Source organism: Spermophilus citellus, assembly GCF_964194105.1.
Source record: "Spermophilus citellus genome assembly, chromosome: 9".
In the NCBI taxonomy this organism is placed as follows: Eukaryota; Metazoa; Chordata; class Mammalia; order Rodentia; family Sciuridae; genus Spermophilus; species Spermophilus citellus.
Window position 1 is genome coordinate 95,966,127 of NC_138191.1, and position 25,261 is coordinate 95,991,387.

A 25,261-nucleotide genomic window follows, 5' to 3' on the forward strand; every position below is an offset into this window, starting at 1 on the left:
CTATCTTAATTTTGGGTAATTCAGCATTCATATGGGAGCCAGATAGCACCTTCACTGTTGGTGGGATAATGTCCTGTCTTCTTTACCCCCAGTGGACTCTTCCTTCTGCATCAGATATCAGTTAGCTCATTCTACTTCTAGCTAGTAACCTAGTTTAAGAAGGAAGAGATTAACAAATGAGCACTAGTGGCAAGTTCCACACACCTGCTGGAGTCTATTCTTATCCTCTGTTTTCCTCCTGTTATAGAAGAAGCATCTCTTCTCTCAAAACAAATCTCTATATGGGCAGGTCTTTTCAAGGAAGTTGGCCATTTAATGATCAGCTCCCATTCTTACATCTTCTAACTTCTAGAATTTTCCACTAGGTCACTTTGTCATTATGTAGATATGCTCTGGTATGTCTTCATTTAACCAAACACACAATGAAGATTTTAGAAATGCATGTGCCTTCCCACTAGGCAATTGGTCTGATAAGTTAGAGACCTAATTAGAATGTTATGTTTTGTTTTGCAATATTAGGGATCAAACCCAGAGTCTTTGTTGTGCATGGTAGGCACTTGCTATAATACTGAGCTGCATGCCCATCCCTAAATGCACCTCTTAATCCCATATCCCCTTTATCTCCAAGTCTGAGCTCCAGACATTCATTTACCTACTGGGTATCTCTGTTTTTTTGATGTTTCTACTTCTCTTCCCTCTGAATTATTTTCATTCAGCAACAGAAGTGTATTTTTTGAAATAAATTAGATTGTATTATTTCTCTGCTTCAAAATTCTTCATTAGATTTCCATTGCACTATAATAAAATCCAAAATCATTATGTATCCCACAAGGTCCTACTTGATCTAGTCTTTGACCTTCAAAGCTTGCCTTGTTCACCTCTTCCTCTTTGCTGATCAAGATCTAGCCATCATGGCTTATTGATTCATTGAATGTGCTGAGTCCATTCCTGTGTCTCCCTCCCTCCCTCCCTCCCTCCCTCCCTCTCTCCCTCTCTCCCTCTTTCTCTTACATACACACACACACACATACACACACACCTACCTACAGACCCTTGCACCTGTCTTTGTTCTTTCTGAAACATTGCTCCCTCTCTTCTTTGCCTTCTCCTTCAGAACAACTAAAATAACAGAGTGGCTATCCCTGATCACCCAGTCTAAAGTAGGCTTTTGCTGTTAGTCTGCTCTCTCTGGTTTTGCCTGTCTCTTCCCCAGTAACCTTGGGCTTCTTGAAGGGAGAAGCCAAGTCTTATTTGGTTCCATTACTGTATGCAAAGAGCCTGGCATATAACAGGCCCTCAGGTAATTCTTTATACATGCATGTATTCATGTAGCTCATAGTGACCTCAGAAATGCATCTTTGAAATGTTATATGCCTGTCTCTTTAGAATTTGCAATACAAATAATCTTTGACACATTTTTCCAGTTCATTTCCAAAATAACTTCCTAATAGGACCCCTGAGCATTGTGTCAGGCATTAGAATGTCATAGAATGATGATCCATTTGGAAAGAACAGCAAATATTTTATTCATTCCTTTATATCAAGGCAGACTAGCTTTTGAATAACTCCTGAGATATTCCATCTTCCTTTGGTAGTATATGTTTTATTGTTTGTTTTTTGGTACTGGGAATTGAACTCAGGGACACTTAACCACTGAGTCATATTCCCAGCCCTGTTTTGTATTTTATTTAGAGACAGGGTCTCACTGAGTTGCTTAGGGCCCTGCTTTAGCTGAGGCTGGCTTTGAACTCATGATCCTCCTGCCTCAGTCTCCCAAGCTATTGGGTTTACAGATGCGCACCACCATGTCCAGCTATGTTAGTTCTTAATTTTCCTGATAGTCAGAAATCCAGTGAATTATCTAGTTTTTTATTGTAAGGACTAATTACTTATCACTATCAATTGCTATGAGTTCATATGTCTAAAGAACTGAAATTTTTTTCCCTAAAGTTACTTATATTTTTAGAACCTTTAAGATATCTTATGTTGTCATTACAATAAAAAAATAAATGCAAGGCTGGGATTGTGGCTCAAAGGTAGAGCGTGCACCTAGCATGCATGAGGCACTGGGTTCAGTCCTCAGCACCACATAAAGTAAAATAAAGACATCATGTCCACCTATAACTAAAAAATAAATATATATTTTAAAAATAGAAATTAAAAAAAATAATCAATGCATACTATACGGGTTGAGTAGCCCTTATCCAGAACTGTTTTCAGAGTTTGTTATTATTGTTGTTAACATTTTCATAGACATAATAAAGTATCTTGAGGAGGGGACCTAATTCCAAACATGAGTTCATTTATGTTTTATATATACCTTATACACAGAGCCTGAAAATAATTTTGTGCATGAAGTAATTTCGTGATGTGGAATATTTGTGGTGTCATGCTAACCCTCAAAAGGTTTCAGATTTTGTAACAGTTCAGTGACTAAATATAAGGAAAGTTTTATCTTTTAGATCAGCACCTCTGATGTCCTTTTTTTAGGTAATTTGTAAATGTAGTCATAATTGAAAAAAATAATAATAAAAGTTGCTTACAAACTGATCTAAAGAAACTAAGACTACTAACATGAAGGATGGTTTATATCTTCTAAGTTTTTTTTTTTTAAAGACAGAGAGAGAGAGGAGAGAGAGAAAGAGAGAATTTTTAATATTTATTTTTTAGTTCTCGGCGGACACAACATCTTTGTTTGTATGTGGTGCTGAGGATCGAACCCGGGCCGCACGCATGCCAGGCGAGCGCGCTACTGCTTGAGCCACATCCCCAGCCCTATCTTCTAAGTTTTTTATTTTAGAAATTTTTAAACATACACAGAAATTGACAAAATAATGAATTCCCTCATGTATTCTTTTTTTTTTTTAAAGAGACTGAGAGAGAGAGGATTTTTTAATATTTATTTTTTAGTTTTCGGCGGACACAACATCTTTGTTTGTATGTGGTGCTGAGGATCAAACCCGGGCCGCACGCATGCCAGGCGAGCGTGCTACCACTTGAACCACATCCCCAGCCCCAACTCATGTATTCTTGAGTTGTCAACATTTTGCCAGTATATACTTCCCTACCCCACCCCCAAGTAAATTTCAGTCATACCATTTGCTGAGTTTTCAACACACGTTCTCTCAGGTAGAGTTTTTGAAAAAATACAAGCACTTTACCACACCAAAAAGAATTAATAATTTCTTTGTATCATTTTACATTTTACCTTCTATATTCAGATATCTCCCACTTTCTCCCACTTTTTATTTTACCATCAGGTTTTTGCAAGTCCAGATGCCCCTAGTGTCCATATGTTGCCTTGGTTTATATCTTTTAAGACTTAATCTTCAATACTTCCTTGTGCCCACCACCCCTTTCTTTGTCTTGCCATTTATTTTGGGGGGAGATTGACATTTCTCTACAGGGTGCCCCACATTCTGGGGCATTCTCTTGGTGTCTCCATAGGAAGTATTCAGAGCTCCTTTTACCAGAGGAATTAGACCTGAATCTGCTCAAATTCCTAAAGCTAAATATTACCAGAGTATTTGTTATCTTTGAAGCATCTTTATAGTTGCCACTTAGAATCCTAGTGGATTTTGAATGTGCTTTGTTTCTCTGACACTATATAGCATTAGGAATTGAAGGAACGAGCAATAGTGGAGTGACCTCAGGAATTCCCACTTGCCTGTGAGTATGTGCTAAGGCTTTCCAGAGACCTGAACTAGCACTTCCAAGTAATTGTGCTTATTGGCTGTTAGGCAGGAGCCTTGTTGGACAGGTTGGGGTTGCAAAATTGTATTCTGTTTTTACATCACATTTTTCTTTATTTGAGGATTTTCTTGTTGGAGTGCAGCGTGAGAGAAGTACGAGTTGCCGTGGCCACCATTCTGGAGAAAACCTTAGACAGTGCCTTGTTTTATCAGGATAAGGTCAGTCTCATCTCAGACATTTTATTTATACATTCTGTTTTTACCAAATGTTATCAATTGCACATAATAAGAAAGCCTAGGATTGGAGTCTGGTCATTTTGTCATGTGAAGTGCACCTTCTGTGAACTGACTTCTGATATATGCCAGGGTAGAAGGCATTCTGTCCTTTCGTCATGTTCTAGAAACCAGGATAGGCTAGGGATTCAGGTCCACTTTGGTCTGCTTCAGGATTTTCTGTCTGGAACACCCCTCTTCAGAGACCCCTTAAGCATTTGTGTTAGACCTCTCTGAACCACTAAACTGAGTCTAGACGCTAGTCTAGGCATTTTGAGCCACCTGTGACCTTTTCTCTTTCTCATAAACTACTTTTCTAATTTAAACCTGCAGTTGGAAACCAAACCAAGTAATGCCATTTATCCAAGGGCACTGACCAAAATAGTTCCTTCATGGATCTCTATTATTACCTAAGCTTTGTTTGTGTCCCTCTGACTTTTTTCTTCTTCTTCCTAACCCTATTTTCTGTAGTATATTTTCTGATTCACAGTTCCACAAACACATGTGCTAAAACAAACTGTAGTGTTTATTCCTGTCCTCCGTCCCCAAAGATTTTTGAGTCTTGGGAAAATAAGTGGTATATTTTATAAATCTGATTTTTCAATCTGTTATTAAGTCCTTTCAAATACAGCAGTTACTTCCCAAGTTTGCTGTTTCAAACAGCTGGCACTACATGGAAAACTTTGAAAAATGTTATTTTTAGAACAAATTGGCTCCTTAACAAACATTGTCTGTAGGCAGTGTTTCTCAATGAACTGAATAACAAATTCTAGGAATTGTTGCTTCAAATTCAGATGTAGGCTTTGCTTTGCAATCTTAAGTAAGTTCTTTAAGGAAGATGTTGATCCATATTCAGTGCCTAGCAACTCAGCACTTAGTTCCTTCAGCATTGCCTGACCCAGGGTATGCTGCTAGACCAGACAAGCCCAAGAGCCTTGCTCAGTCCAGATGAACAGGAAGTCAAATATGCCATTCAGGAGGGTCCTGGAAGACTGTCCCTCAATTCCAGGAATCATTAGGAAGTTGAGGTTTACTCTAAGACAGTGGTTTACTTATCCACTTAAGTAACCAAACCATTATTCAAACAAACCATACCTGGATGTAGAATATCTAAAATAGGTTATTGATAGCTGCTTTGGGCCATTTGAATGCCATTGCTCTCAGATACCCCCATGGAAGTTTTCTAAGATGCATCAAGAATCCTTAACACAAGGACCATCTCACTCTCCTTCTCCTGTGTACCAACCAACCCTAACGAAGGAAAAAGGTAGAATTAGTGCAGTCTCTGTGCACATGGGGTCAGGCTATGGCATCCCACCAGTCTCTAAGGGCAGACAGCATGTAGAAAGGAAAGGCAAGGGAGGACAAAAGCATGGAAGCCATTTGCCTAAGTAAATTCTGTTTGATGCCTAGCTGATGTATTGTAATGTCTGTTTTTCCCCATAATGGAAATGATGCCTCTTGCCACCCACTTTATATTGGAAAGTACTTTGAAAATGAAGTGCTGTTTAAATGCTAAATTTCACTGTATTTATACTGGGTGTGACAGGATGGATGGGAATATTTCAGAAGTTTATGGACACCACCTTCAAAGGATTAAACCAAAAAGAGTAGTTAGCCTGGTCTTAAAGTTCAAATCACAGATAAATTTCTAGGAACTTGTCCAGAAACAGTTGGGGTGGGAGGGAAAGAAGAAGCAATGTCATAACCAAAATAGTTTCTAAACAAATAAAATGTTTTTCAAAGCTTTCCATGAGGCGTCAGCGGGCTTTCAAGTAAGTTCCCAGTTGAGTTGGTATTGCCGTTGTCATCCTGTCAGGCTGTTCTCTCCATTCGCTCCATCGGCTTGGTTTCTAGCCCCTCTGCCTGTGTCTGTGTTTTTATTCTTTGCATCTGTGACTATGTGAAGAAGCAGCATATGGAGGGAGGGAATTGGAAGCATCTCTCCCCTGAATACTCCACCAAACCTTTTTAAGAGATGGAGGAATCGACTCTGGAGAAAATGTGACCGTTAGGTAGTAGAATCATGCCCTTCACTCTAAATCGAGGAAACAGAACTAGCTTTCCTTTAATTATTGCTAAATAGCAGTCTTTCCCTGGAAGATAAAACTGATGATTCTGTTTTTGCTCTCCAAAGCATAAATCCATCTGAAACTGAGACTGGATTATATCGGTTTCCTTTTGTTCTTATGATGGTTTACTTCAAATTAATCCTGTTATACCTATCTTACATTCTTTTTCTTTATGTAATTTTCTCTTTCCTCTAACCAGTTTAAAAGCCTTCATCAGTTACTGGAAGTACTGCTTGCTCTTTTGGATAAAGATGTCCCAGAAAATTGTAAAAACTGTGCTCAATACTTTTTCCTGTTCAACACTTTTGTACAAAAGGTAAGTGAATTTTTTTCTAATACAGCCAAGTTAAAATTGAAAGTTTTGTACATGGAAAAATTTAGACCAGACATTATACCTCCTGTGTGATACAGTTTTATGAATGTTTCCTCTTCAAATTTTAAATTACTAGATTATTTTTTGCAAAATTGTGACTATCCAAGTAGTAGGTATAGTTAATCACTGATAGTGGTAGTCCTCATTGAAACTAGTAGTTATAAAAGCAGAGACTGGAATGATATTTACCCAGGCCTTGGGAGTATGGTGGTGTTGCCACAAAATAATCGTAATGTGTAAGTTAGTCAACAATGTATATTTCAAAATAGAATATTTATATAAGTATGTGCAATTTGATTTGACAATTAAAATAAGTAAATAAAAATTTAAAGCTAATATTATTATTTAAAAAAAAAAAAGAAACTAGAGGTTACATGTATGTTCAGTGGCCACTATGAAACAATGTAAGTAAGGCTCAAGAGTTTTTTAAATTAGATTTTAACAAGTATTTGCTATATGTAAAATACATGGACCAGCCTGCATTGTGGCACATGTGCGTAATCCAGGCAGCTTTGGAGTCTGAGGCAAGAGGATTGCAAGTTTGAGGTCAGCCTGGGCAAGTTAGCAAAATCCTATCTCAAAATAAAGTTTGGAGCCAGGGATGTAGCTCTGTGGTAGAGCAACCCCTAGTTTCCTATCCCTTATACCACACATACCAAAAAAAAAAAAAAAAAAAACTGACTTCTTTAAACTTCTCAATAAACTATATTATTTTAAAACAAGTTTTTTGTCTGGGTAGGAGTATAATTTGTCATTCTCAATGTCTCAAACAGCAGGGTATCAGGGCGGGAGATCTTCTCCTAAGGCACTCAGCACTGCGGCACATGATCAGCTTCCTCCTTGGGGCCAATCGACAGAACAATCAGGTAATGTCTGCTTTCATGTTCCCAATGGAATGGCCAGGAGTTTCACTTTGTTTCTCTTTGGAGATGACCAGTATTTTTAATTTCATAAGAGTCTGGGTACTAGTACTGTGTAAACATTAAAAATCTTTGGAGGTCATTGACTTACTTCATCATAGAGTTCCAACTGAAAATAGCCCATGGAAGTGACTTACTAGAATATCAGTCACAGTGTGTCATAGGAGAGAAAGTTGGATGCTGATAGAAAGAGGGCAGAGTTCAAGATACATCAAAGAATAGGTGGTTTTAGGTGTCCTTTCCTCCTTCTCTGGAGCTGTGAATATTTTTGGTGGTGGTTGGAATTCAAATGTGAAGTTGTTGGGCTTGTAAACTGAAGAACGTTACAGATACAATACTCTTAGTCAAAAGAAAATAAAGTTATTTTATAAAAGCTTTGGATGTATCCAAAAATGACTTGCCTGTTTGAAATTTCTATGTTGGTATGTCTTCCTATCCATTATATTTCTTTTGTTTGATAGATTTAAAATATGTAAAATGTTAGCATACAGTGATGGTAAGTACAGCTTATGGAGTGCTTATTATTTATCAGACACAGTAGGCCACTTTGTGGTGGACACTTTATCACTGTTCAGTGAAATGGGTGATTTCTTCCCCATTCTCAGGCAAGAATTAAAGCACAGTGGTATTAAGTAGCTTGTTCGAGGTCACAAAGCTAATGTGTCAGCCAGGCAAGGATTGAGACCCAGCTCTGAGATTTCACACCAGAGCCTTTCCACTGGGTGTCCTAAATTGCCTGGGCAGTTTTCCTTTCTTTGTTGAGGGGAAAGACTTACCACCCGGATGACTCTCAGCTTTCTATCAGGTCACACTGATATTCTTACTCTTTAGTAGTTACAAAAAAAAAGAAAGAAAGAAAGAAAAAGAAACATTGCTGGACATAATGGCACATGCCTGCAATCCCAGCAACTTGCAGGATCCTGAGTTTAAAGCCGGCCTCAGCAACTTAGCAAGGCCCTAAACAACTCTGCGAGACCCTGTCTCTATGTAAAATATAAAAAAGGGGTGGGGATGTGGCTCAGTGGTTAAGAGACCCTGGGTTCAATCCCCACTATCAAAAAAATAAAATAAAACAAGTACTGACACGGTAGCATGCTCTGGGCATTTAGATGTTGGACTTTTATAATGTGCTTTTTTCATTTCAGGCTTTTCATAGGGATTCAGGGATTCCATTGATAGTGGTGATTTATTCAATTCACTGTAATTTGATTGCACATATAATGCGTACTATTTTACATTTATGGAACACACTAGTTCTGAAAATGCTTTCATTTTTAATATTTCATTTGGTTCTCACAGCCACAAAGTAGACAGAACAGATAACATTATTTCTGCCATTATATGAAGAGATCAGATACTGTTATGGGTAATCCATGCTCTCTTACAGTACAGTTGAGTAGCTGAGGCAGGGCCAGGCCTATCTCCATCCAGCCTTTAGGTTTTCCCAATATCCTGAGGCATAGGAAAATTACCTGCATGTCCTGAATACTTAGAACCCAAATTATACACATGAATGGGTTGGTTTTAAAATCTGAGTTAATGTGTCTGGGGCAACACTTAAGATAGCTTAAAGCTTGTGACTTCTTTGTGCATTGTCCTCTTCTACCCCAGCATTGAGATATAATTGTGGCTAACATGAACCAGCAAGTCTTTCTCTTAACTAACCTATGTTTTTTCTACTCTGATGGCAGATACGCCGATGGAGTTCAGCACAAGCAAGAGAATTTGGAAATCTTCACAATACAATAGCATTGCTTGTCTTGCATTCAGATGTCTCTTCCCAGAGGAATGTTGGTGAGTTTTAATGTGTCTTTAATACATCAGGAACATGAAGAGATGCTGAATCTGTCTAACATGAAAAAACTGATGTTAGCAATTACATGAATATTACTTGTTTTTCAATGGGCTATTGAATATTTGAGGAAAACAGTCAGCTTTTCATAGCTATGACTATAATTCCTGAAAAGAACAACTTACAAAAGAAAAAGGTTATTTTTGACTAATTATTTCAGAGGTTCAGTGACTCTATGGTCAGTCAACTCCATCACTCTGGGTCCAAATGAGGCAGGGCATGGTGGAAGGGCATGGTGAAGGAATGCTATCAACTCGTGGTAGCCTGGAAGCAGAGAGCGAGCAAGGAGCCAGGGACAAAAAATAAAGTATAAACACCAAGTGCGTGCCCCAGTGACCTCCAGACACACCCCACCTGCCTATAGTTACCACCCAATGCAGTAGTTCTTTGAAATTATTAATTTATCAAATGGGTTAATCCACCAGTTACATTATAGCTCTCATAATCCAATCATTTCACCACTGAACATTCCTGCATTGTCTGTCACATAAGTTTACTGGGAATACTGTACATCCAAATCATAACAAACACTTTAAATTTTTGTTTAATTCATGTTAAACCTCACCTTATTTTACTAGCTTGTCACAAAAGGAAGTCACAAAATGAATTAGTCATTCCTTTGAGGGATAGGAGGAATTTGTATGTTTGTTTTTTTAAAGCACTCTAGGATTACAAGGTAATTCAGAGTTCATTCTTCACTATATTTTGAGAAGAATAACCAAGGTACGATTTGGAGTCTCCTAGCTATGTGAACTTAATCAAGCCACCAGACCTTTCTGATCCTCAGTACAAAATAAAAATATTAAAAGCATAAAAGGTTAATAAGGATTAATGAGATAAAATGTTAAAGTACTTTGTAAAACAGAGTGAGGGGGCATCTCAGATATAAATTAGTAAAACATATTTGAATATAAGGTAGATGTGATAGCATTCCCTATTTTGTCACTCACCAGTAGCACAAACACAAAGACACAAGTTATGATTATCCCATGTCCTAACCTTGATGTACCACAACTTTATACCATTCCTAGGCTGTGATGATAGTAACTGTAATAAGGCAACAGAGCAGCTGACTGTGTTCAATGGTTTCTGTTGCCATTCTTTTATGTGGTACTTTATATTTATTGTTTAATACCCACAGCAAATCTATGAGAGGGGTATTATACCCTTACGTAAATGAGGAAACTAAGATGCAAAGATGTTTAGTAACTTCAAGAAGGTCTCACAGCTAGTATCAGCACTCAGGGGTGATGTAAGCCTCTAACTCCAGGAGTAGAGTTGTAATATCCTCTGGCCAGTGAGATGTAAAGGCAGAAAATAATATAAAAATCCCAGAGTGTCTTTCTGGCAGAAAGCTGCTAGCTTTCTCTTAACAGAACATTGGCAGAACACTTATAAAGTTGTAAGGTAGAGTTTGCTTCTTAAACCCAGGCTTATTCCCATCAAAAGACAAAGTTGCCTCGTTTCATGAGTTCAGACAATTTTCCTTGGTTTTCTGGAAAAGAGATAGGCACCTGCCATATGGTTGGATCTACTTCAACATAGATTGGTCATTATATGAGGAAAGTTATTTGAAGAACAAAAATGTCCTATGCAGTGTCTCTTTGGGAGCAGTTGCCAAGATTTTTTTATATACTATTTATATTTTCACCTCTTGGAAAGTCTTTCTTGGGAATCACTAGGAATGTACAACTGCAGCTGTGGCATGCTGGGAGGAAGTAGGTGACCATCTCCTCTTGTCCCATCATCAGCTCTCCCCTCTAGGCTGTGAGGGGCCAGGCTGGAGGAAGCCAGCAATCGAGCATGTGAATATTGGGAGTCACATCACCCTGTGGGTGTCTATTTCATGGAATAACACCAAAAGTGTGTTTTGTGTTTTATTTTTGGTCCCTGAAGCTCCTGGCATATTTAAACAGAGGCCACCTATTAGCATTGCTCCCTCAAGCCCCCTGCTGCCCCTCCACAAGGAAGTAGAGGCCTTGCTGTTCCTGTCTGAAGGGAAACCCTACCTGCTGGAGGTGCGTGCTTGACCCTCTTCTCTGTATGTTTATTATTTTCTCCTGTTTGAGAAAAAGTCCTTTTGTTGCTCAATTTTATGTTACTCTGATAAAGAGTAGGACTGTTGTGAGAAGAAGTGATGCTTTCCTATACATCTGACAGAAATAAAATCAGGGTTGGGTGTAGTTCAGTGGGAGAACACTCTTCCTAGCATGTGCAAGGCCCTGGGTTCCATCCCCAGCACCACAAGAATAAGTAAAAATTAATAAAAGAGACTATTATTGGCCCTCTCTTCAACCAGGAATCGGGCCCAGGAGGAGGTAAATGACACTTCACCTGTTTAAAAGTTTACTTCGTTATCAGAGTTTTGTTCCCACTCTTTTGTAGATCCGAGGTCCTAATATACTACAATTCAAAGCCATACTTGATTTGTTTGTTTTAGCATTGGGGGCTTTGCACACATCAGGCAAGCAGTCTACCACTGAACCACATCTCAGTTCCCATGTATTCTTGAACCTTGGAGTGTGGGAGTGGCTCCTCCCAGCCCTGTATTAGGCATACACTGTGGCCTATTCTCAGCCCAAGCCTCCCCTTACACCCAGAGCCACCCCTCCTGCAAACTTAGTCTTCCTTACATGATTTACATGTATATGAATCCATGAACAGCATACCATATTGTCTTCTTAAAATTACATCAACAGTGCATCAGTGATTGTTTTAATCATTCAGAGGCATTCACCTTTGAAAATTAATGAAAAGTGACTCTCCTGGAAAAAAGCACACACTTGCACAGAATTCCATAAAATGCCCAGATAGCCTCAGACACCCTGAAATCTGTCCATGGACCGCTAACAAGAAACCCTGATTTGAGGCAATGTTGATGTTCTTAAATCTGGGTAGATTTTAGTTAAAGACAGAATTGACAGCTCAACTATTAATTGAAGCATGAGAAGCCTCACTCCTCTCGTCCTCCCACCAGGTCATGTTTGCCCTGCGAGAGCTGACAGGCTCCCTCCTGGCCCTCATGGAGATGGTGGTGTACTGCTGCTTCTGTAATGAGCACTTTTCCTTCATGATGCTGCATTTCATTAAGGTACAACCTGAGTTAACCCTGTTGATAGCCAGATAGAAAAAGCTCCTCAGAAGTGTGGCATTAAAACAAAGTCGTTTCTTGCTTTCTGTATGTATAAATTTATTAAAATGCACAATGGAATCTGAGTTTTATTAACCTGCCTTCTTTACCCAGTTATCTCAGCAGATTTTTCTACTTCATAAGCTGACTTTTCAATATACTTTTTCAAAGCAGACTTAGCTCAAAGCATTCTCATGTAATGAATCAGCATTTTCTAGAAAGTAAAATAGGATATATACAATGAACTTTTCAGTCTATTTATTGACTTTAGATTCTCCCCTTTTATTCTCTCTCCCCCTAATTTCACAGTGAATTATCATGGAGTGTTAAGCTGGAAAGAGGGCATTTATTTCAGTCCCCAGATTTAGCATTTGGGGAAACTGAGACCCAGAGAGGGAAGTTGACTTGCCCAAGATGAATCAGTGGTATAACTAGGGGTGGGATCCCGTATGTTGATTGCCACTCCCATATGCTGTCCACCGAAAAGTTACTAGAATGTTTATGCTTTCAAAAAATACTCTTTCAGAACCAACTAGAAACTGCTCCACCCCATGAGTTAAAGAACACATTTCAACTGCTTCATGAGATATTGGTAAGTCAGATGTTCTGATTCACTTGTATTTGGGTATTTATAAGTCAGAACACTATAATTATAAAGTTATTATTTTATTATTTTTTCCTTATTTGGTCTGCATTATTTGAGTTCTTTTTATATCATAAAACTCTGCTTTCTGGGACCTCGCAATTAAGTGAGGGAACCAGGCAAATACACAAGAAACTATAGTGCAGAGGTAGGAAGAGTAAAGGATGATAATTAGCCCTGTTGGGGCCCTTACAGTGTGTAACCTACCAGTGCAAGTGTTACCATGTTTAAACCTCAGGATTACCTCAGGGTAAACTGCTAATCATCTAGTCTTAGACACCATTGAATAGATATGAACTGTTAAAAATATTTAGAGAGCCAGGAAACCATGAGATATGCTCAATTATGAGTTACTTTCCAATTTGAGAAATGTGAAAAGCAGGAGGTGAAAATCATCTGCAATTGGCAAAGTACTGTATCACTGGAAACTGAGATTTAAAGAAGTAGAGTGATTTGCCTGAGGCCACCTTTGGCAGATACAGGGTTTGTGGCAGAGTCAGCATCTAAGTCAAGTGATTGGCCCGGAGCCCAGGCTCTCCACCACACACACTCTTGAGGAGCACTTTGATTTTAACAGTATGACTGGAGGAAGAGGTGGGAACTGAACAGAACTTGAGAAAAGAAACTCAGACCAGGTTGTAAAAGGCTTCTGCTCCTAATCCTAAGGTGTATGCATTTTTTTCCGATAGGCCACTGGTTGTACACCTGGATATTTCTACCTGTACACTTGTTTTCTTCATATTTTTTTTTTAATTTCTGTCCTATCTTAAAAAGTCAAGTAATCTAGACTTATTAGTTCCATTTCCTGCATGTAAAGAAGCCCTGGGAGAGGCCCGTTGTCTCCAGTTTCTCACCATCCTTACCTTTCCTTAGCCCTCCTTGCTTATTTCAGTTGCAATCCCGGCTGTCATTGATGGTGCACCAGAAACTCTTCTAAGCAGGAGAGTGACGTGACCCAGTTTGTTTTGGAAAGATTCCCCTGGCTATCTTTTTAGGGATGGAGGAGAAAGCAGGATTAGGAATTAGAAGACCATAGAAGAGTTCATCAAGAATCTGAGTGTGACATAACAAGGCTTGCACCAAAGAAGAGGCAGAGGGAGGAAGGGTAGTGAGGGACAGATGAAGAGGTGCTTTGGAAAGAGAATCAATAGTGATTGGTGATTGGCGTAAGCTAATGAGAGAGATTAGCGTAGGGATTCCTTAAAGACAATCTGAATGTTTCCTTTAGATTCCCACTGCTTAATAGGTCTTGACATAGAGAATGCATTGAAAGGGTTTAGAATAAGAAAATGCATCATGGAATGCATTGAAAGGGTTTAGAATAAGAAAATGCATCATGGATGCCATTTGTTACATCTTTCTGGTCCTTTATTTCCTGGTTCTGGTACCTTTACACCTGGAAGATTTTTGCTTTTCAAGGATAGGACGAACAACAAACCCCTACAGTTTATTATACTGCATAATTCAGTGCCAAGTACTAGAAATACAGTGACAAGTGAAATAGATTCAGCCCTCTATAGCAAGGCCAAACCTTTCCCATCAATTTTTAGAGCCTAATAGCAAAACTTAAATGCATTTTTAATAAGTCAGTTAGAGAATAAACCTCTTTTCCTTAGGATCATGAAACATGTCCTTATAAACTAGAGAATTTTAGATTCAGTTGGTAGGAACATGTAGTTAGAAATGAATGGATCTTTAAATATTACTTAATATTTTTATGTCTCAGTTTAAAGTGTGAAATATGTGGCAATGCACATTTGTTAGTATTGGGTTTTGTTATGTTAGAAACTGAATCTCTTTAGTAGAGCGGCGAAGAAGGCACTGTGGCTATTACACAGGTTTCTTCTTTCATTTGCCAACCTTTGTTTCCTCCCTTCATAGGTCATTGAAGATCCCATACAAGTAGAGCGAGTCAAATTTGTGTTTGAGACAGAAAATGGATTACTAGGCAAGTATACCAGTGAACAAGCGTCTGCAGCAAATATTCAGATAACAGTTGTTCTGGCAGTCCTGCCCCCACTGCTTCCTGGTGCGGATGAGTGACTGGTCCATTACAAGTCTGGTTCTACATCCTAGTTGGGAGAATTAAAACCCCAGGATCTTACCACTCTGGACTTTCTCCTGCTTTTAGTCATTAAGGTGCAGCTATTTTCCCAGGTTAGGTAAGGCTCAGGAGTGCTGTGGCTAGAGATCACTTTCTGAAGCAGAAAAATTTTTCCTCTACTAAACAGCAATTGAGGAGAGAAAAACTTAAAACCCCAGACTTGGCATGTTGTCAAAAACATGATGTATGTTTGAGGTTTGACTTGTGGTATGAATATGCCCACGCTTCCATTTGTCTACTCATAGAAGTCCAGTGCTTTTTTCAGAAGGCTAATAGCTTAATAAGCAAATTATTAAAGAAAATTTAGTTAAAAAAAATACCCCTCTCCCACTGTAGTTAATCAGAGTCACTTTGGATTTTGCTGTGAAATCATGTACCACTCACATTTCTGTTAGCAGTGGACTGTATATACAACGGCGTCACATAAAATTACGTCACCTAGTGATGTGGCAGCCATCTTTGTTTGTGTCTACTCACTCTGATGTTCACACATAACTAAATTGCCTAGTGACTCATTACTCAATACACACCTGTGTGGTTAGGTGGCCATGACTATATTAAGAGGAGATGTAGGGTCTCATTTTATTGCAGAAAGGAGATACAGGCTAAAAAGTTTTATAGCAGTAGCTTTCCAGGCCCACATTTGTAACAGTATACTGTAGTCAGAGTAGTACCCAGGCTCTCTGAAACTTAGAAATCAATAAGCTCATCAAGAGCAAGGATACAGGTTATTTATTTTTAAATCCCTAAAATGCAAAACAAGAAATATTTTGTTGAACAGAACTAATGTCATAATTTTCAGTTTATCAAACTATAACTACTTTCAATAATGTGATGTATGGGAAAATTTGAATAATTAGCCAGTTTAAATTATGGTTCCATTTCAGTTCTTCTGAAAGTCAAACTCATTACCATATACCTTTTTTTTTTAATGTATGTTTTTTTAACCTTAGAACTTGGGGCATGCCGTTGAGATAGGCATCACTTTGCTTTTACTTAAGTTATTCCCTTGCAGCTTGCCAGAATAGTTTATAAATTTTTAAAACAAGAGAACTTATTATCACTTGGACCCATTTTCAGTTCAGTGCTTTATTATTAAAATGTCCCTTCTCTTCCTTCAGCTTTGATGCACCACAGTAATCACGTGGACAGCAGTCGCTGCTACCAGTGTGTCAAATTTCTTGTAACTCTTGCTCAAAAGTAAGTATAAACTTAAAATTCAGGGATGAAATGACTGAAAACAGAAACATCTGCCTTGTCATTATATCTTAGAAAATCTGACTCAGGACATGCTTGCTAGGAAGGTTCAACAAGTGATCTTCAAAACAAATGTGGAGGAGTATTAAAAGAATAGTATATCTTACGGAATTTTGAAAAGAAAGAAAGCTAAACCAGAAGGAGGAATCTAGGCAATGCTTTCAAGTTAAGAGCCAGAGTTTATAAACCTCCCTGAGGTCTCCTTCATTAATACAATCCAGCTACCAACTCTTAGGCCCCGGGTTCCCAATTTCTAATAGCCTCTCCATCAACAAAATCGTGATACCAGGCTGAGGTTGTGGCTCAGTGGTAGAGCCCTTGCGAGGCACTGGGTTCAATTCTCAGCACCACATATAAATTAAAAAATAAATAAAGATACATCGACAACTAATAAAAATACTTTAAAAAAAACAACTCCTATAGCACTGTGTGAAATACTTTGTTGGCTTTATCTTATTTAATCTTTGCAGCAACTTCATAAGGTTTGGAATCATTTATCATGGGATTTATCATGGGTAGTTTAAGTGTTGGAACTAAAGTCACAGAGCTAGGACTTAAACACAGGCTGATAGGCTTCAAAGTAAAGGTTTTTGTTTTTTGTTTTTTAATCTTAACCCTTTTTAGACCTACATTTCAGTGGTATTAAGTTCATTCACCTAGCTGTATAGCCATCATCACAAGCCATCTCTATAAGTCTTTTCATCTTCCAAAACTAAAATGACTCTCTCCTCTTTTCCCTCCTTCAGTACGGTCTTCAAATATGGACAGCTTTCTAGACAGGAAAGAAAAATGAAGAAGGTTGTGGGGTGGCAGGGGCTTACAAAGCAATGCTTTCAAGTTAACTTTTCCCATAATCTCATTCTTCATATTCAGAGCACAAAAATTAAGACCAATTTGATATGTCAAGAGGTCATTTATTAAATATACAATCTGTTGTGGTTTTTATTTTTGTTTTCCATCTTTGACTTTTAATAGATCTGAATGAGAGTGAGGTAGAAGGATGGACATTGACCACACGTGCACCTTGTGCTGCCTCTGAAGTGTAACCTGGGAATATGTTGCTTAACCAAACCAGAACAGAATAGAAGTTTAACACGGGTGTTAACTGAATTTTAATGAAAGTGGCAAGATACTTTTTCAAAGTAAAATTACTATGGATTAAACATGAATGTTTTCAAAGAAAACACTTGATTAATAAAAATGTCCCTGATCACCAGGTGTCCTGCTGCTAAAGAATATTTTAAGGAAAATTCTCACCACTGGAGCTGGGCTGTGCAGTGGCTCCAGAAGAAGGTAATCAATTCTGAACTCTTCTAACTATAATATAAAGATTAATAACAGCACATCTTATCAGGGGAATCTCCAAAACCTTATTTGTAAACTGATCTCAAAAGTATTTTCAGACTTAAAGTACTTCTTTAGTACAGTCAATATCTATTTGTATATATTAAATGTGTCAATACAATAGTCCCCCTTATCTACAGGGGGTATTCGTGGATACCTGAACACAGGTAGTACTTAACATTGTACATATTGTTTTTCCTCAGACCCATAAACGTATAATAAAGTTTAGTTTTATATTAAGCACAATAAGAAATTAATAATAACAACTAATAATAAAAAGGGGGAAAATAATAAAATAAAACAGCTGTGATAATGTACCCAAAAGTTATATGAATATGGTGTCTTTCTCTTAAAATACTTGTCATACTCAGTCTTCTTGTGATGGTGTGAGATGGTGCAATGCCAGTATGAGGAGATGAGGTGAATGATGTAGATAGGTATCTTGACACAGCCAGGCTACTGTTGGCCTTCTTATATATTGTCAGTGAAAAAGATCATTGCAAAATGACGATATCAGGAAGGTAGCATGTAGCGTGGACTTATTACTAGACTAAGAAATGGTTTACATCTGGAGTGGGGCAGCACACGATTTCATCATGATACTCCGACTCGCACTATTTCAAATTTAGGATTTGGTAGGGTTGGGGTTGTGGCTCAGCGATAGAACACTCACCTGGCACTTGTGAGGCCCTGGGTTCAATCCTCACCACCACATAAAAATAATAAAGGTATTGTGTTCAACTACAACTAAAAAATAAATATTTTTTAAAAAATTAGGATTTGTATATTTCTGGAATTTTCCACCTAATATATTTGGACTGTGTCTGATCATGGGCAACTAAAAACCAGGTGAAGCAATTATGGATAAGGGAGAACTAACTACTAAACATGTCTTAACTTCATGGGTAAAGACAGGGGTGATGCTATATAAGAAGCAGTATTTCCTGGGGTTGTGGGAGAAGAGATAAATCCTCTGTGATCTCCTGGGGTGACTGGAGGTCCTGGTGGACTTAGAGCCTGTGCTGGTTAGACTCTACCATCTGATGGTAGACTGTGGACTCTGAAGGCATGCTTGATCTCTCATCCAGATGTCAGAACATTATTGGACACCACAGAGTAATGTCTCTAATGAAACATCAACTGGAAAAACCTTCCAGCGAACCATCTCAGCTCAGGTAAGGGCCATCTTTGACCTTGTTTGTTTTGAAGTCCCCTTGTGCAGCATTCTCAGAATCCATAGCCCAGATAAGAGGTGTGGGGTTGAAAATGAGAACAGGCAGAAGCAGTAAATTTTCTGTGAAAAGGCAACAGGTGGGTATACACTCATGCAGGTCTATGCAAATCATTTGCCTGGAAGAAGTGCTGTGGGTTGGTCAATCTGGTCCCAGCAGGGCATGAAAGTTGAGTGTAGTGGTGGAATACGCCACTCTGGCTGCTCGTGCTGCCAAAGATCAGTGAAGAGTTAGGATGGCCCTTAACTCTTTCTGCTTGTGTTTCAACCTCCTGCAGGACACATTAGCATATGCCACAGCTTTGTTGAATGAAAAAGAGCAATCAGGAAGCAGTAATGGGTCAGAGAGCAGTCCTGCCAATGAGAATGGAGAGAGGCACTTACAACAGGTATGACCGGGGACCTGTTCATGGCTGAAAGGGCAGTCCCTGCTCTTAAGCTTTTGAGAAAGAATCTCCCTAGTCAAAGAAGGAAGGATGCTCTTCTGGAGTGTGTGTCTGAAGAACAGCCAGCTCAACCCTCTGGTGCTCTCAGCTCAGAGTTCACTGACAGCAGGCTTGCAAAGTTGAACTGTCCTGCAGTATAAAATAAGGGCCAGGCTTCAAGGTGCTGGCTCGCCACACCACTCAGTCCTGGTAAAGCCAGGGCACACACACACATTGTTCTGGCTTGTTTGCTTCTTTCTGCCAAGTTGCTTAAAAATCTCTTCTGGGGCTGGGGTTGTGGCTCAGCAGTAGAGCGCTCACCTAGCTTGTGTAAGCCCTGGGTTTGATCCTCAGCACCACATAAAAATAAATAAATAAAATAAAGTTATTTTGTCCAACTACACTAAAAAATAACTATTTAAAAAAAAAAAAAAAAAAGTCTCTTCTGCTATCACTAGCCTGTTCAGAAATATGGACCTTAAAAGGAAGGACCCCATGCTACTGCAGTACACCTGCCTGGCAGAGAACCCAGAGAATAACTGGAGCTCATGGCCTGCCCGGCATCCTCCCTTCCCCTCCCCCAGTGCTGGGGATCAAACCCACATGTTATGCATGCTAGACAAGCACTCTGCCACTGAGCTACCTCCCCAACTCTCTATATTTATTATTTTTTAAACAACATTTTCATTACTCATTAATAGAGAAAGTTTTTTGTTTTTGTTTTTGAACCAGGGATTAAATCCAAGGGTACTTAACCAATGAGCCACATCCCCAGCCCTGGGAGGTTTTTTGTTTTGTTTTGGGGGGGACATGTTTGTTTTGTTTGTTTGTTTGTTCAACAAGATCTTGCTAAGTTGTTAACTGGCTTTGAACTTGTGGTCCTCCTACCTCAGCCTCCTAAGAGGTTTTTATCCAGCACCTACTTCTTGCAAAATACTGAACTAAGTGAATATGACTGTTTGTTACGTTTTCCCAACTAGTCTGGCCCTCCTCAATAGTGGTCTGTCTCCTGTGTGGCCCCCTCACAGAATAAGTCCCATTAAGTGAAATTGTAGTTACCATATGTGTCATTTCTCTTAAATGGTCTCTTTCAGATCCTCAGTAACCTTGTGAGCAGCTATTGCCCTGATTTTACAGAAGGTTCACTAAGGCCCAGTGTAGTGACATGGCTTATACAAGGGTCATTCTCAGCAGTTTACCCATCACCTATTTTCTTTGCAGTAAAAATAAAAGCTATAGGACAAGAGCTCCAGCAGCTGCTGATTCCCAAACTTCCAGCCCCAGTGTCCACACCATCTTTCCTGTTCTCCTGTGACAGTGGCCAGTCTCCCTCCCCCACCCCACAAGGCCTTCTGCCCTCATCCACTCCCACCCTGACAGACTTATTCCCCACGCCCTTCCTCCCTGCTATCATTTCTAGTAGAGTTTCAGCAGTTCCTTCCCATGATCTTAAAAAGCCCTCTCTTTTCTCCTCAGCCCCACCTTTCCTCTTAAGTCTAAACTTAACCATCCCTCTTTCCTTATCTCTCACTTATTCTTCAGCCTCAGGCCTGATTCCCTTTTCTCTCATTTCACAGTTGGAGGTGGCAAGTGGCCTTATTTCCCAGTCCTCTTAGTTCTATGCTACTTGGGAACACTCTGCCCTTTTTGAAACACTCTTCAGAGACTTCCAGGACACATCTTACTCCTGGGTTTCCTCAGACCCTGTTCTTTCTGATCCTCCAGGTGCCCAGCAGGCATCCCTAGGTCTCCATCCCATATCCTGATGCCTTCCCCATAGCCGTCACTGTGGCGATTCTCCTAAACTCCAGACATGAACTTCCAGCTCTCTGATTCCTGACATCACTTGCTTTGTCTCAAAAATGCCTTAAACTCAACATGCCCAACCCCACTCCCCCCCCCGCCCCCACACCAAATCCAACACCCCATGGCCGTTGAGAGCCATGAAACCTTTCACATAGTGGCCACCCATCTTTTTGTCTGTCCAAGCACTTTAGTCTCTGGATCTCTGGAAGAAGTGGAGGCAGGGGTGCCTCCACTCTTGGCGCTCTAGTTCACGTGCTGAGACCTTTGCTGCTAAGGCTTGTAACCCTCCACGTGGTCCTGATTGATGTGGCACACCTCTCCCTCCAGCGGTTTCTGAATTTTAGTTTTTCAAATATGCTTTGTTCCTTCCCCATCTGCCTCCATACACTGCCCTAACTCTCACTCAGCTAGCATATCACTTCCACAAAGAGATCGTCCCTTCTCTCCCATCCACACCTCCAGTCATATCAGTCCCAAGGCACATGACAGACATGTCTTCAAAACTATTTGTTAACTGTGTAAACCAAAGACCACAAATTAGTGACGTGAAAAATACAGGCCCAGGAATGAACCAGAACCCACCTGTCAGGTGGAGTACCCAGCTCAAAGTGGTTGTCGGTGACAGCAAGTTCCTCTCTCTGCTTTGTCCCATTGCTCAGTCAGTTCTAATGAGAGCCTGCCTATGTGGTTGCGAAGGAGGATTGTGCCATTAGACAAGTCACTGGTTGCTTCAGTGACTAAATGAGATCCTAGAAAGTGTTCTGTGTTAATTATGAATTGTCAAATAGAAGACATAATAGTTACCATTGTGTTTTATTACCCTTTAACAAACAGAAATAAGTTGCTACATGATAACCTGGTTAAATTACAGAACACAGAGGGGAGTGAGTATAGAAGACTTTTTTCCTAACTTAACTGTCTGAACTATAACTGCCTGTTCTTTTTCACAGGGTTCAGAATCTCCCATGATGATTGGCGAGTTAAGAAGTGACCTTGACGATGTCGATCCTTAGAGGAGAATGCCCGGCACCTGAGAAGACTGGGTGCTCAGCGCCTTTTGGAAACCGGAATCTCATCCTTGAAACCCTTAGAAGAGCCTGGAGACTGTCCTGGGAGAGCTGGAGGACTGTGTTCTTAGAGGAAGCGCTCTTTGGGCGTGAGAAGGCAGGAGGCTGCGGTGGTGACAGAGCTCCAGCTGTGTACCAGCTGCCCAGCAGCCACAGGACCACATGCAGATTGACTTTTTTTTTCCCTTGGAGATTTTAGGAAATAAAGCTGGTGGCAGACTTTTGTTACATGAACGTACAAGAGTGAGGGTAAAGTTGTTGCTTTCTCTATGATGCAACAAAAGAAATTCCTCTGGTTTTTATATTTCAAGAAAATAGCAAGCTGCCTTTAGGTATGCAGGGGCAAATTTTTAATCCAGTAACATCGAGTAAGAAATCCAATTTAAAATGATGTAAAGTGATGTGGTAGAATTCCTTTTCATTGTAAAATAGTAGTTGAAGAATTCAGTTTACATAGACCTTTATATTTAATATGTCTCCTTCTTTGTATAGAATTTCCAGTGGGTCTGGTTGAGAACCCTGCTTGGACCTTGATGAAATGTTACCAGGATCAAAAATTGGGAAATTATTAAGCTCTTTAAGGTATTTTCTGATATGATTTAGATTAAAAAGAGCAATAAAAAAACTACATTCTCCATAAGTACAAGGTGCATTCTTTGACATCTGTCACTAAAGAAATTACACAAGTTGTCCCTAAAACAAATTTTAAAAACAGCAAAATAAAAAGCACTTTAAGATAAAATTTATTGAGTTTGACTTCATAAAATTCTTTTTATTGCTTGGAGACATATTGAATAAACTGTAGTCTTAAATTATGTGATCCCACAATCATTTGTTTTTTCTTAAAAACGTGATTACTGAAGCCTGTGGCAATGGTGTATGGGAAGTTAAGTACCCTAGTTGGGAAACACTGCTTTGTGAGCTTCATCATAATTTTAACACAGAAAAAGGAACTTGAGACTTTCTTTCTCCTCCAGATGACTAATGAATACTGAAAAGGCAAGGTTAAGGTTTCTTTCTCTGAAATAACCAGAAAGCAATTGAACACCCATCCAGTAGTTGTACTTCCCAGGCATAGCATCACTTACTCATTTCAGGTTAAATACTGGCTCCCTTTTGGGGTGGCAGATCGAGAGGGTTACACCAACCAACATTTCATAAGTTGTGTGTTTTGAATTGCTCACACATTTCCAGCCCTGTTTTGCCTTTAGTTACATGTTCTGCCTTATTTTCAACTCACCATGCACAGAACTAGGGGAACCTTAGGAAGTGCCAGGTTGCCACTGTCAGATTTGCCAAGTCAGAGAGGCGCCGTCAGCCCCAAAGTGCCTTTTTGGTTGCTTTTGCATTTGTGGGGACATGTGACAGGGCAGACAGCTTTCATTGCTGTGCAGTTTCAGTAACCCTTCGTTTCATTGTTCAACTGTAGAAGTTCCTGTAGGTCAGGCTTCAGTGTGTAATTCTATAACTACTGAGGTCTAGTGGTGGCTTTTGTCAAATACACAAAAAGATGAAAGGGCCAGCATTTAAGAGCAGAACCATGCCTCAGAGAAACAGGCACAAAATGGCAAATTTGGTATGGTTCTTGTGTTTTTACGATTTTGAATGTGATTTTCAAAAATTGATTTTGAATACCTGAATACCCCATGTCCTACTGTTTTCCTCTTCACCCCATCTCCAACAACCTCCTCTCCGTGCCCCTTGAAGAAAGATTGTGTAGGACATGCATTAAAATGCTGGTGATGATGCACGTTGGGATATCATCGCTGGCAGCTGCACTCTCAGGAGCCCAAATTCAGGAGTGAAGTTTCCACTTCTAGTCCCCTTATTTCCTATGGAAACGACGCCTTCTGCCCTCCCGCGCACCTCTGTCCTTGTGAAACTGCATCAGGATCGTTGTCACTCTAGCTTTGGTTCATTTTGTTATGTTGCTGCTGCAATGAGCATCGATTCCACTTTGCCAGTAACCATTTGATTTCCAACGGCTGCAGTCAACGAACTTGCTGGGGACTTTTTTATTGTACCACAAAGTGACAATTGTGACAGGCTTGCTTTGGAAGAGTTGTCATTTTTACTGCCAATTTTTTGGATGAAGATGTTTTTATAATCTTTCACAATGGTCTGCAAATCAAGCAGGAATTGCACAATTGACTCAATGCTGTGTGTTCTCAAGAACTTCCTTTGGCCCAGGCTGACCTTGGGACAGCCCTTGAAGTCCTGCCCTTGAAGGCATCCTGGGACCAAGAGGTGAGCATCCCCGAGGGCAGCTCACCCGGGACTCTCCCGGCAGACTCACATGGTCACTGACCTCTAGAGCGCCATCAGTCTCTCCCCCAGCTTGCCCCACCCTCCCTGCTAACATCAAGGTGTGTGCAGTACCTTTTGAGCTTGGAACAAGCAGACTGGAATTTTCCGCTGCTACCTCTTGTGTATAAAATCTTGTTTATAAACTTTCAAAAGGAAGTAGATAAACTAGGGTTGAATCTTAATTCTAAATTTGGTTCATGCGTGGCAGAGTTCTTAGCTTCTAAGATTATAAAATAAAATTTTTCAAAAATGTGGAGTTGGAGTTTCACCAACATTTTTTCACCAAATATCAGACACAGCCAGTGGGGGCGCACGCGGGCCCATCCTGGTTTTGACTGGTGCTGTGGGTCTTCTGAACCTTTCACCATCTTTCCTCATTTTTCGCATCCTGTATTGCTCACCTGGGTCTCCTCCCATGCACTATTGTAGATCTTCCCTGTTCCTGGTGACCAACTGTCAACCATCTGCAAGATGGACTTGTTTCCCCCTCGCAAGCCACAAACTGTTAGGGTGTGGGTATCCAACCATCTAACTCACCATCCCATGCCATCCTAGGCAGGGAGTGGGTGTCTTCAGACCTCACAGCAGCATAGGTGCCTGTGAGCCCAGGTGCACAGTTCTGGCCTTCAAGCCATTAGCATCTGTTTCTACATACAACACTGAATTGTCCGGAAACAACTGGGGAGGATTTTTGCCTTTGTGGTAGATTCTTCATTTATGACATGGGCTTTGTAGAGCCATATCTTATCTAAGATGGTGACACAT

The 25,261-nt window shown here is 39.8% G+C and overlaps 1 protein-coding gene across 2 annotated transcripts in view; it reads left to right on the forward strand.

Annotated features, from left to right (window-relative positions):
* Nucleotides 1-24,752, forward strand: part of USP24 (ubiquitin specific peptidase 24) — a 140,929-nt gene extending 116,177 nt beyond the window's left edge. For both annotated transcript variants that reach the window (XM_081305687.1, XM_081305688.1), the window contains exons 56-68: nucleotides 3,815-3,911; nucleotides 6,237-6,353; nucleotides 7,184-7,276; nucleotides 9,022-9,124; nucleotides 11,079-11,200; nucleotides 12,160-12,273; nucleotides 12,839-12,904; nucleotides 14,837-14,903; nucleotides 16,181-16,259; nucleotides 17,534-17,609; nucleotides 18,749-18,835; nucleotides 19,170-19,280; nucleotides 22,073-24,752. In XM_081305687.1, the coding sequence (XP_081161813.1) occupies nucleotides 3,815-3,911; nucleotides 6,237-6,353; nucleotides 7,184-7,276; nucleotides 9,022-9,124; nucleotides 11,079-11,200; nucleotides 12,160-12,273; nucleotides 12,839-12,904; nucleotides 14,837-14,903; nucleotides 16,181-16,259; nucleotides 17,534-17,609; nucleotides 18,749-18,835; nucleotides 19,170-19,280; nucleotides 22,073-22,135 (1,195 nt within the window). In that variant the 3' untranslated portion in view covers nucleotides 22,136-24,752. The remainder of the gene's footprint in view (nucleotides 1-3,814; nucleotides 3,912-6,236; nucleotides 6,354-7,183; nucleotides 7,277-9,021; nucleotides 9,125-11,078; nucleotides 11,201-12,159; nucleotides 12,274-12,838; nucleotides 12,905-14,836; nucleotides 14,904-16,180; nucleotides 16,260-17,533; nucleotides 17,610-18,748; nucleotides 18,836-19,169; nucleotides 19,281-22,072) is intronic.
* The last annotated feature ends 509 nt before the right edge of the window (nucleotides 24,753-25,261 follow it).